Source organism: Ornithorhynchus anatinus, chromosome 4, assembly GCF_004115215.2.
Source record: "Ornithorhynchus anatinus isolate Pmale09 chromosome 4, mOrnAna1.pri.v4, whole genome shotgun sequence".
Taxonomy (NCBI): domain Eukaryota; kingdom Metazoa; phylum Chordata; class Mammalia; order Monotremata; family Ornithorhynchidae; genus Ornithorhynchus; species Ornithorhynchus anatinus.
Window position 1 is genome coordinate 125,330,828 of NC_041731.1, and position 13,264 is coordinate 125,344,091.

The 13,264-nt window shown below is 48.1% G+C and overlaps 1 protein-coding gene across 1 annotated transcript in view; it reads left to right on the forward strand.

Annotated features, from left to right (window-relative positions):
- The window catches only part of WDR1 (WD repeat domain 1), a 55,677-nt gene extending 43,885 nt beyond the window's left edge, over positions 1 to 11,792 (forward strand). The window contains exons 10-15 of the mRNA XM_029063156.2: positions 2,946 to 3,102; positions 3,939 to 4,026; positions 5,843 to 5,953; positions 6,761 to 6,934; positions 8,859 to 9,003; positions 10,793 to 11,792. Coding sequence (XP_028918989.1) covers positions 2,946 to 3,102; positions 3,939 to 4,026; positions 5,843 to 5,953; positions 6,761 to 6,934; positions 8,859 to 9,003; positions 10,793 to 10,902 — 785 coding nt within the window. The 3' untranslated portion in view covers positions 10,903 to 11,792. The remainder of the gene's footprint in view (positions 1 to 2,945; positions 3,103 to 3,938; positions 4,027 to 5,842; positions 5,954 to 6,760; positions 6,935 to 8,858; positions 9,004 to 10,792) is intronic.
- The last annotated feature ends 1,472 nt before the right edge of the window (positions 11,793 to 13,264 follow it).

Sequence of the window (13,264 nt, forward strand, 5' to 3'; positions counted from 1 at the left end):
GCCTCTAACTTGCTAACTTGTCGGTATTTACAGCAGTATTTATTTATCTCCTTGTTTGTTTTGCAGAGCTAGGCAGAGTCAAAGAAACAGTAATGGTAATAGCAATAGTGTTAAGCATATGCTGTGTGCAGAGCAGTATACGAAACACTGGGAAAGAATGCATAGGTGGGATTAGACATGGTCCCTGTCCATCTTATGGCTAATGATAATGATGTTTGGTAAGTGTTTTCTACGTACCCGGCACTGTACTAAGCACTGGGGTGGATACAGGCAAATGAAGTTGGACACAATTCCCATTCCACGTGGGGCTCACGGTCTCAACCCCCATTTTGCAGATGAGGTAACTGAGGCACAGAAAAGTGAAGTCTAAGGTCACACAACAGGCAGGTGTTGTAGCTAGGATTAGAACCAGTGACCTTCTGATGCTAAGGCCTGTGCTCTATCCATTACACCATGCTGCTTCTGCTTACAATCTAGCATGGTCTAGTGGAAATAGGGATCTGGGAGCTGGCCCTGACACTCTGCTCTGTGACCTTTGGCAAGTCACTTCACTTCTCTGGGCCTCAGTTATTTGTAAAATGGAGAATGATACTGTAAGCCCCACAAGGCCTTCAGCACGTTACCTAACCCCTCTGGACCTCGGTTTCTCCAGCTGTAAAATAGGAGTGATGACTGCCTTTCTTTAGCCCCTGGTCATCGGGACGGCAGAAGTGAGAATGAGCGTGCTTTGGAAAACGAAAGTGTTTTAAAAAGTCAAAGTTCAAAGGTCCGACAGGAGAGCCCTGACTCAGGCGTAGCCCCGGGAGATGAGCCAAGTCTACTGGGACCACTAAAGTAGGATTCACCAAACTCCTCCTCTGGGCCCTTCTCTGCTTCTTTGGCTTCCGGTCAGAGGGGCTGTCCCGGCCATTGGTGTGTGTTTGGACGTCGAGGCGTCTACCCCCGTGCTTTGAGCGACAACCGCTGCCGCTACTGTTTGAACGATGGGGAGTCCCCGTGCCTCTGCCCGGCTCCGAGAAGGAGATGGGCCAGGGTAGCTCCGCCTCGGGAATCCAGAAGCGCTGGTATTTAGTGAACAGCTACTGAGTGCATTAAGTGTTCGAGGGAGTACGGCTAAAGCCGCCCTTGAGGTCACTTGCCTCCCAGGAGTTTTTGCTCGTATCCACCCGAGCGCTTAGAACAGTGCCTGGCATATAGTAAGAGCTTAATAATAATGATTATGCTGTTTGTTAAGCACTTGCACTTGACTAAGCACTGGGGTAGATCCAAATTAATCAGATTGAGCACAGTCCCTGTGTCCACATAGAACCAACACTCTTAATCTGTAACATGGGGGTTGAGTCCCGGAGCCCTACGCGGGACAATGACTCTCCATCCCGATTTGCCTGTATCCACCCCAGTGCTTAGTACAGTGCCTGGCACATAGTAATTGCCTAACAAATACAATATTTTTTTTTTTTAATCGTCATTTTACAGCTAAGGTATCTGAGGCCCAGAAAAGCTAAGTGGCTGCCCGAGGTCACACGGCAGACAGGTGGCAGAATCAGAATTACTGATTCTGTTTTACTTTCTCAAGCTGTTCAGTGTAGTCCAAGGCACGTGGTGAATATGCAGTACCATTCCTGTGATCACTGCCATCATTGCAGATCGATTTGGGGCCTCCCCTGGAATTTTGTACCAGGATCTCTGATTTCGCCCCCCGGGGCAAATCCGAGTCGGACTTTCTTTGTTGGTGTCCGGTGAAGTGTTAAGTGGCTGGTTACCCTGAAACCGTCAAGTGTGGTAGCGTTGAGGGCCACCGGATCCGTGGACAGACCACTCGGTCCCTACGTTCTCCGTCTCACTGTCGTCGTTTTCACTTCAAAGCCCTCCTCGCCAACCCATAACCATTATGAATGGTTTGGGGATCAATGGATCAGTGGTATTTTTTGAGAGTTTTCCACGTGCAGAGCACTATACTAAGCAATTGGGAGAGTACGGTGCAACAGAGTTCATTCGATCGTATTTATCGGGCGCTCACTGTGTGCAAAGCACTGTACTAAGCACAATGCAACAGACAGACACATTCCCTGCCCACAACGAGCTCACAATCTAGAGATGATATCAGTGTTTCTGTGCGTTGCTTTTATTACCAAAGTGCCTTACATTAATTAGTTATTTAGAGAAGCATCGTGGCTTAGTGGAAAGAGCCCGGGCTTGGGAGTCAGAGATCGACGATTCTAATCCAGGCTCCGCCACTTGTCGGCCGTGTGACCTTAGGCAAGTCACTTCACTTCTCTGTGGTACGGTTACCTCCTCTGTAAAATGGGGATGAAGACTGTGAGCCCTAGTGGGTCAAGCTGATTACCTTGTTATCTATCCCAATGCTTAGAACAGTGTTTGCCACATAGTAAGCGCTTAACGAATGCCAACGTTATTATTATTATTACTCCTTGGAGGAGGTAGTAGGCATGTTCTATACCCACAAGGAGCTTAGAGGAGTTTCTAGCCCTAGACTCTTCCTGAGGGCAGGAAACTTGTCTCTTGTACTCCATAATAGCCTGTTACGTGGGAGACCTCGGTTCAATTCCCTAATGCGAGTAAAAGTTTTCAGCACTTAGAACAATTCTTGACACATTGTAAGCGCTTAACAAATACCGTCACTATTAGTTCTTGATAAGAGGTATTTCAAGGAGGAGGAACTCAGTGTTTATCCATGGTGGTATTTAAAATGTTCAGTGGTATTTATTGAGCACCAACTGGGTGCAGAACACTGTACCGAGCGCTTGGGAGAGTACAAAGTGCTTGGCACATAGTAAGCGCTTAACAAATACCGTCATCAGTATAGAGCTGGTAGCGCCCACGTGGAATTTACGATCCGTCGGATCCAGATTCCCTAAGGGTGGGTTGGGCGTGTCCATCGGGAATGTGCTAGCTTCTCCACGTTCCTTAACCGCGTGTCGCACATTATTGGGATTCTGAGACCGGAGAGAACGATGCCTTTGCCGGAAAAGGCCACACCAATCAGGTGTCCAGGATGACCGTGGACGAGTCCGCCCAGCTGGTCAGCTGCAGCATGGACGACACCGTGCGCTACACCAGTCTACTCCACAAAGACTACAGGTCAGTGCCGAAGAAGGGGGCGGGAATGGTAGGCAGGGAGTGTTCTATTGAAGAACGTTATTGTGTTGTCCTCTCCCAAGTGCTCAGTACAGTACTTTGCACACAGTGAGCCCTCAATAAATATGATTGAAGGAGCCAGAATAGCAGTATTGACTAAGCACCTCCTAGCCACCGTTCTAAGTGCTGGGGGGACAGAATACTTGGGTGAGAGTTAGACCCTGGTCCCTCAAGGGCTATTCAGTCATATTTATTGAGCGCTTAGGGTGTGCAAAGCACTGTACTAATCGCTTGGGAGAGACAGCACAACAATGGGTAACAGCACATCCCCCGCCCAAAACGAGCTCGGGGTCTAGAGAGGAGCTGACGGTGTAGAGGTGTGACTTTGGGTTCTTTGGAGAGCTAATCACGGGAAATATTCAATCCTTCCTGAAGAACAGAGAAGGGAGGAGACAGGATTTCTCGATTTTACTGAAGGCGCTTGAATTTCCTCATCTCTCTCCCCGATCTAGTAAATGGCACTTACACGACCCAGTGGATATACCACCCAGCTCAATTCAGATTTCCTGAAGAAATACTAATCACCCCCTAAGCTTCTCCGCGGTAATTCTCTTATATTAAAATTGTCTCTAGGAGACGGCAGCTCTTAACAATTCATCCTTTAAATGTGCCTTCAGAAACCAGTACCTGGCCTAATGACTTTCCCTGTTGGGCATTTAGCCATGGTTTTCTTTTTTTTTCTAATACTTCCAAAGGACTAGAAGCAATTTGCTTAAACGATGAAACCTTGCCAGTCTAAAACTAAAACTTTTTTTTGCTCCCCCCTCCTCTTTCTTTAGTGGCCAGGGAGTGGTAAAACTGGATATACAACCAAAGTGTGTTGCAGTTGGTCCAGGGGGTTATGCAGTTGTGGTTTGTATTGGACAAGTAAGTATTACTATTATTGTTCTACTACTATTATTATTTCTATTATTACTAGTATTACCTTAATTAATCAGTTACCCCATCTGGAAAATGGGGGTAACGGCCTGTGAAACCCATGGGGGACGGGGAGCAGCGTGGCTCAGTGGAAAGAGCCCGGGCTTGGGAGTCAGAGGTCATGGATTTGAATCCCGACTCTGTCAGCTGTGTGACTGGGAACAAGTCACTTAACTTCTCTGTGCCTCGGTTACTTCATCTGTAAAATGGGGATTAAGACTGTGAGCCTCATGTGGGTCAACCTGATTACCCTGGATCTACCCTAGTGCTTAGAACAGTGCTCTGCACATAGTAAGCGCTTAACAAATACAAACATTATTATTATGTCCAATGTGATTTGCTTGTATCCACCCCAGTGCTTAGTACAGTACCTGGCACATAGTAAGTGCTTAACAAATACCATTATTTAGGATTATTATTAGACTCGTTGCTGTCCAGAGGTTAGTCGAGCAAAATTTCCCACCCCTTGACAGAATGTGGATGTCGAGGGTAGATTTGTTTGTTTGATATCGGTAACAATCAGTGATATTGATTGTGCGCTTACTCTGCAGAGCATTGTACTAAGCACTTGAGTAACAGGTTTTCTGACTCATTTACACATGGGTGGGGGTCATTTATGAGCAAAGAGGAGAAAGTCTTGTTAATGACAATTATTATTGTCAATACTATGTATCTAGCACTGTTCTAAGCACTGGGTTACATTTAAGTTAAGCAGGTCAGACACGATCCCCATCTCACGTGGGCTCACAGTCTGTCAGAGGGAGAATAATAATAATAATAATAATTATGGTACTTGTTAAACACTGTGTGCCAAGCACCGTTCTAAGCACTGGGGTGGAGACAAGTTAGGCAGGTTGGATATGGTCCCTGTCCCACATAGGCCTCACACTCCTAATGTACATTTTACAGATGAGATAACAGACCCAGAAAAGTGAAGTGACTTGCGCAAGGTCACACAGCAGTCATGAGGCGGAGCAAAGATCAGAACCCATGATCTTCCGACTCCCAGGCCCATGCTCTGTCCACTGAGTCACGCTGGTAACAGAGCAGATATTAATCCCCATTTTACGGTTGAGGAAACCGAGGCCTCGAGAAGTTGAGTGAGCTTCAGTGTCGCAAACAAGCAGTTGGCAGAGCCAGGAATTAGAACCCAGGTCCTTTGACTCCCAGGCCCGTACTCTTTCCATTAGGCCACGCTGCTTCTCATTCTTCCCCTCTCGCCCCCCATTTTCGGGCAGGGGAGGTGGCAAATCCAGAGGGGAGGCCTCCTGGTTTGACCACCTAGAATCATCATTATCATTATTATTATTATTATTAATCGTGGTCCTTTGATAAAACTGTCTTGGTTGAGGGAGGGACAGAACAGGGAGCCTCGCCCATATTACGGGGGAGGGGAGCGTTGGAGCACGTTGGCCCCAAAGTCTCTTAGCGTCAGTCTCGTGGCACAGTGGAAGGAGCACGGGCTTTGGAGTCAGGGCTCATGAGTTCGAATCCCAGCTCTGCCACTTGTCAGCTGTGTGACTGTGGGCAAGTCACTTAACTTCTCTGGGCCTCAGTTCCCTCATCTGTAAAATGGGGATTAAGACTGTGAGCCCCACGTGGGACAACCTGATTCCCCTGTGTTTACCCCAGCGCTTAGAACAGTGCTCTGCACATAGTAAGCGCTTAACAAATACCAACATTATTATTATTATTATTCTTCCCACCGGCCCGCGCGAACAGCCGTGTCCCGCGTCTTGACGTCGTGTCTTGATCTCTCTTGTAGATCGTCTTAATGAAGGATCAGAAGAAGTGCTTCAGCATCGACGACCCCGGCTATGAGCCGGAAGTCGTGGCGGTCCATCCGGGCGGAGGGACGGCGGCCGTGGGCGGAGCCGTAAGGACTCCTTTCTCTCGTCTCTACCGGAACGTTGGAAAATAGAGTCCCGGGGGCCTGCTCCCACGATTTCATTCCCTCCGGAGCTCGCCACGGCACTCCCGAGTTTCCTCGCATCACATCTCATTCATTCACTCAGTCGTATTTATTGAGCGCTTATTGTGTGCAATGTGTTGTATTAAGCGCTTGAAAGAGTAAAACACAACAATAAACAGTCACATACCCTGCTTACCACGAGCTTACACATCTCCTGGGTGGCCCAAGAATCAGAATTGTGGTGGGGACGGAGTGCTTACTCTGCGCCGAGCACTGTGGAAAGCGAGGGGGCTAGGTACAAGATAACCGGCTGAGATACGTCCCTCAGGGGCTGTTAGTCTAAGAAGGAAGAGTGGGTATCATCAACTCTGTTTTACAGATGAGGAAACTGAGGCCCAGAGAAGTTAAATGAGTTGCCCAAGGTCACACGGCAGGGAAGCCTCAGGGCCTAGCGGAAAGAGCCCGGGCCTGGGTGTCAGAGGACCTGGGTTCCAGTCTCGGCTTCGCCACTTGCCTGCTCTGTGACCTCGGGCAGATCCCTTCTCTGTGTTTCAGTTCCTCATCTGTCCAATGGGGATTCATTCCTCTTCCTTCCTACTTAAACCATCAGCCCCATATGGGACAGGGACCGTGTCCAACCTGATGATGTTGTATCTACCCCGGCTCTTAGTACGGTACCATTAACGAGTGCCATTTAAAAAGCAGTAAAATGGCAGCCGGGATAAGAGCCCGTTAGGATGATGGATGAAACAGTCCGTTCCTCCCTTGCAGGATGGGAACGTCCGATTATATTCCATCCAAGGGACCACCTTGAAGGACGACGGCAAGCTGCTGGAAGCCAAGGGCCCGGTGACCGACCTGGCTTATTCTCACGACGGCGCCTTCCTCGCTGTCTGCGACGCCAGCAAGGTGGTCACCGTCTTCAGCGTGGCGGACGGCTACACGGTAAGACCGGTACCGGTCTGTTCTGGCGTCACCCGGCCCGCAGGCACGGGGTCGAGGAGCGGCGAGAGGGAGGAAGGAGACCCTGGTCAGTGAGGCTCAGACACGCAAGGCTCATTCGCACACGGCGAATTGAACTTCCCTCTCGGGAGGGATACGCGTAGGCGCTGCTTGCGGGTAGTGAAGCACCTAGCTGCCGCCCAGAAAGGCTTCCCGCTCGGGAGGAATCCATTTATGCGGTGAACACACGCAGCTCAGCGCCCTCGCTTGCAGCACCACGAGCGCTCAGTGGGACACCGACCCGTCCCCAGGCTCCTCACTCGGTGCGAGCGGAGCGGGCATCCCACGCTCTGGGCAGAGGGGACACGCAGCCCGGCTGCCGCCCGGCTCCGCTGCCCAGAACGGCAGAGGCGGCAGGTGTTTATCACCTGTCCTTCCGGGCCGTTCGGCCTCCCGGTTTCTGCTTGTCCAAACTCCTTCCCCCGCCCCTACCGTATTTGGCACGGTGGTGAGGGACACCTTCTGTATTCTTGGCCTGGGATATCAATCTAGTGGTTTCGATGCAGCCTCTGCTGCTAGCACGGCTTGAAGGATATAGATGTGGGGAGACGGGTGTTTTTGTAAAATGCTTCTGAGGTTTTTTTGTTGTTAATTGTTTTGTTAAGAGCGAGAGAAGCAGCATGGCATAGTGGAAAGACATGAGCCTGGGAGCCAGAAGGTTGTGGGTTCTAATCCCAACTCCACCACTGGTCTGCTATGTGACCTTGGGCAAGTCACTTCACTTCTCTGTGCCTGTGCCTCAGTTACTTCACCTGTAAAATGGGGATTAAGATCGTGAGCCCCATGTGGGACCGTTCAACCCAGTTTGCTTTTATTTCTCCTCCCTGCCCCCCAGATGCTCATGCTCAGTACAGTGCCTGGCCCATAGTAAACACTTAAATACCACAATTATTATTACTAATATCCAGAGACCAGCTTAAACGTACCCATCTGAAAACAACAAAAGAAATAGTTGTTTCTTCCTAATAGTTAAAAAAAAATAAATATGTAATATTTAAGTGCTTCCTAAGTGCTGGGGTTAAATATAATACAAATGGATCGGACACAGTCCCCGTTCCACAAGACCCACATTTCAGGTAGGAGAGAGTAGGATCCAATCCTCAGTCAGTCGTATCACACTTAACTTTGTTCAGAACATAACACCCATATACCCTGCCCACGGTGAGCTTACAGTCTAGAAAGGGAAGACGTTAATATAAATAAGGAAATAGTGGCTAGGTACATGTGTGCTTAGAGGGCAGTGAATAAAGGAAGCAAATCGGGGTGATGCAGAGGGGAGAGGGAAAGGAGGAAATGAGGCCTTAGTCAGGGAAGATCTCGGAGGAGACGTTCCTTCAGTAAGGCTTTGAAGGAGGGGAGGGTAATTGTCAGATACGAGGAGGGAGGGTGTACCAGGTCACAGGCAGGTTGTGGCCGAGAGGTCGGTGGTATTCGTTTTACGGTTGAGGAAACCGAGGCACAGAGAAATCAAGTAACTTGCCCGAGGTCACGCAGACAAGTGGCGGAGCTGGGATGAGAATCTAGCTCCCCTGACTCCCAGGCCCATCCGTACTCTTTCCAGTAGGCCGTGCTCCTCCTAAAATCTCACTTGGGCTATCAAAGCTTTCCCGATTTTATTTGCACAGTGCTCTGTCTTACTCTTATGGTCTCAAATTGAGCAAGCCCATAAATGAACTTTATGTTTGTATCAAAGAGGTTAGTGTCCTTGACTTCAGTGTTAAAGTGCAAAGCAGCCTGTCATCAGGGGTGAGATGATCGAATTACATTGAGGACTCTTTGGGAACCTGATATCAAACTGCAACCAGGAAGCTTGGTTGAAAAAAGTGTTTTTATGTTTTTTTGGGTTTTGGGTTTCTTTTTCCAACAGGAGAACAACATTTTCTATGGACACCACGCCAAAATAGTGTGCATCGCGTGGTCACCTGACAATGAGCATTTCGCTTCAGGGGGCATGGACATGATGGTGTACGTTTGGACTCTCAGCGATCCGGAAACCAGAGTCAAGATACAAGGTAATGTGCCCGTAGAGTCGATCGATCCTTTTATTTATTGAGCGCTTGCTGGGTGTTGACCACTGCACTCAACGCTTGGGAGAGTACAGTACGGTAGAGTTGGTGGATACCCTGCCCACGAGGAGTTTACGGTCTAGATGGGGAGTAGGTAAGGCTTCGATCTACAGAGGCCTGGAAGTTGCTAGGCTAAGATCCGAGCGGTCACCAGCTGACTCACTCCGCCTACCACCTAATTACTCATAGTAATTGTCGTAGTTGCTAAACACCAGAGTCGGTACAAGCTGACACAGTTCCCGTCCCACCTGGGACTCTCAGCAGTCTAACTGGGAGGGAGAACTGGTAGTGCCCATTTTAGAGATAAGAAACCCGACGCTCAGGCAAGTGACCTGCCCAGGGCTATACCCCCCGGCAGGTTATGGAGCCGGGATTCGATTACCCGGCCCACCAAAGATAACCATTTTGAATTTTGCCAAGTCCCACCTGCTGAGGGTCGTCAGGCTCTGCAGTACCTGCCTTTCCCTTGTATTCATTCAGTCGTATTTATTGAGCGCTTACCGTGTACTAAGCGCTTGGGAGAGTACAGTACAACAATAAACGGGCACGTTCCCTGCCCATGACGAGGTTACAGTCTAGAGAGGGGGAGAGAGACGTGAATACAAATTAGAGATATGTACATAAGTGCCGTGGGACTTCTATCCACCCCCAGCGCTTAGTACGATGCCTGGCACATGGTAACCGCTTAATGAATACCATAATTACCGTTATTAATGAATATTTTCTTCTGTTAACCGTCGGCATCTGCGTAGTACTCAGCAAGAGGCCAGAAGAGGGGCGGAGCTGGTTTCCATGGGCGCCAGACAGAAGTTCTCTGGGGGCGCTCAATCAATCAGTGTTCAATAAATCAATCAATTTAGTTGCCATTGTTTTTACGAGATGTTCTTCCCCTTGACTCTATTTATTGCCATTGTTCTCGTCTGTCCGTCTCCCCCGATTAGACCGTAAGCCCGTCCAACGGCAGGGACTGTCTCTATCTGTTGCCGACTTGTTCATTCCAAGCGCTTAGTACAGTGCTCTGCACATAGTAAGTGCTCAATAAATACTATTGAATGAATGAATGAATGAAAGGTTGTCCCACGTAGGGCTCACAGACTTTTAATCTCCATTTTACAGATGAGGGAACTGAGGCACAGAGAAGATTGGGTTATGTACCTAAGTGTTGTGGGGAAGCAGCATGGCTTAATGGATAGAGCACAGGCCTGCGAGTCGGTAGGACCTGGGTTCTAATCTCAGCTTCCCCACTTGTCTCCTGTGTGACCTTGGGCAAGTCACTTGACTCCTGGGCCTCAGTTACCTTATCTGTAAAATGGAGATTGAATGTGAATTCCATGTGGGACAGAAACCGTGTCCAATCTGATTAACTTGAATCTCAGCGCTTAGCACTGTGCTTGGCACCTAGTAAGAGCTTAACAAGTACCATTATCGTCGTCGTCGTTATGGGGTAAAAGTTCACTGACCTCTTCAACCGGAAGGACCGTTCTCAAAAAGATTCTTAACGGAGGGGTGGTGGAGTGGAAGTTGGGGCCACATTGGCGAAAGGAGGCTTGTTGTAGCATTGATTTGTCTACGGAATCTCCCGTTCTAAAATGGGGAGTGAAATGGAATCCGAATGGGATTTGGTTTCCTGGAATTTGGGATTAGGCCTAGATTGGTATTTCTGTACAGAATCATTTGAGGAAAAAAGCCTATGTCCTTTTAAAAAATTAAAAAAAAAAATCTCTCCCTCTCCTAGATGCCCATAGATTACATCACGTAAGCAGTTTGGCTTGGTTGGATGAACACACCCTGGTAACAACCTCCCATGATGCTTCGGTCAAAGAGTGGACAATCTCCTACAATTGAACGCGCACCTTGTATTTGGAAGGGCCTAAGCAGGGACTAGAATGAATGCAGTGCAACGTGGCATTTCTTTAAATGTTTCTGTCGAGGCCTCCGGGTCTTCTTAATCATTTATCTTTCATCTTTACAGGGTGTTCATATCTGTTAATGTACTTCGAAAGCTTTAGCCAGTAACAGTTTGCACATGGCAATGTGGGGGAGGGGGAGAAAGCACTTAAACTCTGTCTGGAGCTTCAAACCTTGTTTCGCGCGAGTGTGTGTGCTGAACATTCCAGAGGCAACAGCCTAGCGAAAGCCCCCCCCGGAAGATTGAAGAAAAAAAATGAAATACCCCCCCCCCCCGCCCTGCCTCTTCCCCACAGTGGTTCTTCGTTCCTAACAGCGCAAACATGTGAGATTGTACAGCATGAGATAAATATTTCTCATCTTTCTAATTACAGAACATTTCTGTACTTGCAATCATAGTGAACGTTTAGTCACGCCCGATGATAGCCGAAAGCTGTGTGCAGCAACTGTATATTACTTGCTTGTCTCTACTGCACCAAACCGTTGCCTCAAGATTGTCTTCCTCCAGGTCAGCGAGGTACAGACGTAATAAACTTTTTATGTACTTCCCGGCAGGTTTTTGTGCTTCATTTTCAAGGTGGAAAGTGGGATTTTGATGTACGTACTGTTGTCCGTTCAATGTTTACAAAACTGGCGTTCTCAGCTTTTAGGGATCTTGTCTTATGGACTGAGGCATTTTGGTCACCATTTCAACGATCAATTCCCTGACTTTCTTTTCTCTTCTTTAAAGATTTAAGGAAAATGATTGAATCAGTGTAAACTAATCTATGATAATGTCACCTTTTTTTCTTTTTTCAGTGCCGAAATTAAACCAAGTAAAGCACCAAGACTCGGGTGGTTTTATTTTTTTTAACCAAATGTCACGTTTTTCATTACGTAGCGAGAACAATCCCCTGCACTTGTAGAAACACTTTGAGCTTCTTGAGAGACTTAGTTGACTTGCCTTCCAAGTCGCGTCGGAAAGTTGACGGAAATGGGTGGAGGGAAGGGGAGGTGTTGGCTAGGATGATGAGATTAGGTATGAAAAGGTTCATCAACTGCCCCTACCCCCATCCTGATCAGAGAAGCAGCGTGGCTCAGCGGAAGGAGCCCGGGCTTGGGAGTCAGAGGTCGTGGGTTCTAATACCGGCTCCGCAGCTTGCCAGCTGTGTGACTTTGGGCAAGTCACTTCTCTGTGCCTCAGTTCCCTCATCTGTAAAATGGGGATTAAAACTGTGAGCCGCAGGTGGGACAACCTGATCACCTTGTATCCCCCAGCGTCTAAAACTTTGCACATAGTAAGCGCTTAACAAATACCACCGTTTACTTTTTATTTTTTTACAGACCGGCCAAGTGATTAGTTCAATCGTATTTATTGAGCACTTACTGTATACAGAGCACTGTGCTCAGCACTTGGGAGAGTACAATAAACAGACACGTTCCCTGCCCACAATTAGCTTACGGTCTAAAGTGAGTTTCTGACTGGGCACCAGTCAACTACCGCTGACAGTTTGCACGGTGTGGAGCAATTGCTTTAATCAATCAGTGGTATTTATTGAGAACGTATTTTGGTCAGAGCACTGTACTAAGCACTTGGGAGAGTACAAGAAAATTGGCAGACACGATTCCCACTCCTAAGGAGGGAGCAGCTTAATGGTCAAAGAGAAAATCTGGATTTGGGCTGTCGAACATTCAGCCTGTGAACCGCATTCAACATCTCATTCCGCTTCCCAGTTACAATGGGAAGTAACATGGCCTAGGGGATGGAGCACGGGCCTGAGAGTCGGAGGACCTGGGTTCTAATCTTGGTTCATTCATTCTCATGCAATCGTATTTATTTAGCGCTTACTGTGTGCCGAGCACTGTATTAAGCGCTTGGTTCTTCCAGTTGCCTGCTGTGACCTTGGGCAAGGCATTTCACTTCTCAGTTACCTCATCTGTGACATTGGGATTAAATCCTACTCCCCGCTTCTTAGACTGTAACCTGCCTCCGTTGCATCTTCCCCAGCACCGCAGATTATCTTACAGCTAGAGTTCGTGGCAAATAGTAAGGGCTTAACGAGTACCATTAAAAAAATCTGGACAGTGCTGTCGGGGGTTTAGGAGGGGGAGTGGCTGATTCTTTGATTGGTAAAACCGTTCTCCAATCCCTGTTTCAACTACAGTCGAAACACCTGAGTGCTTACTATGTGCAGAGCACTGTACTAAGCACTTGGGGGAGTTCAGTACAACAGAATTGACAGGCACGTTCCCTGCCCACCTCGAGTGTGTAGAGGACACTTACCTGAAATATGAGCTTTGAGAGCAGAGTTGCCAAGAA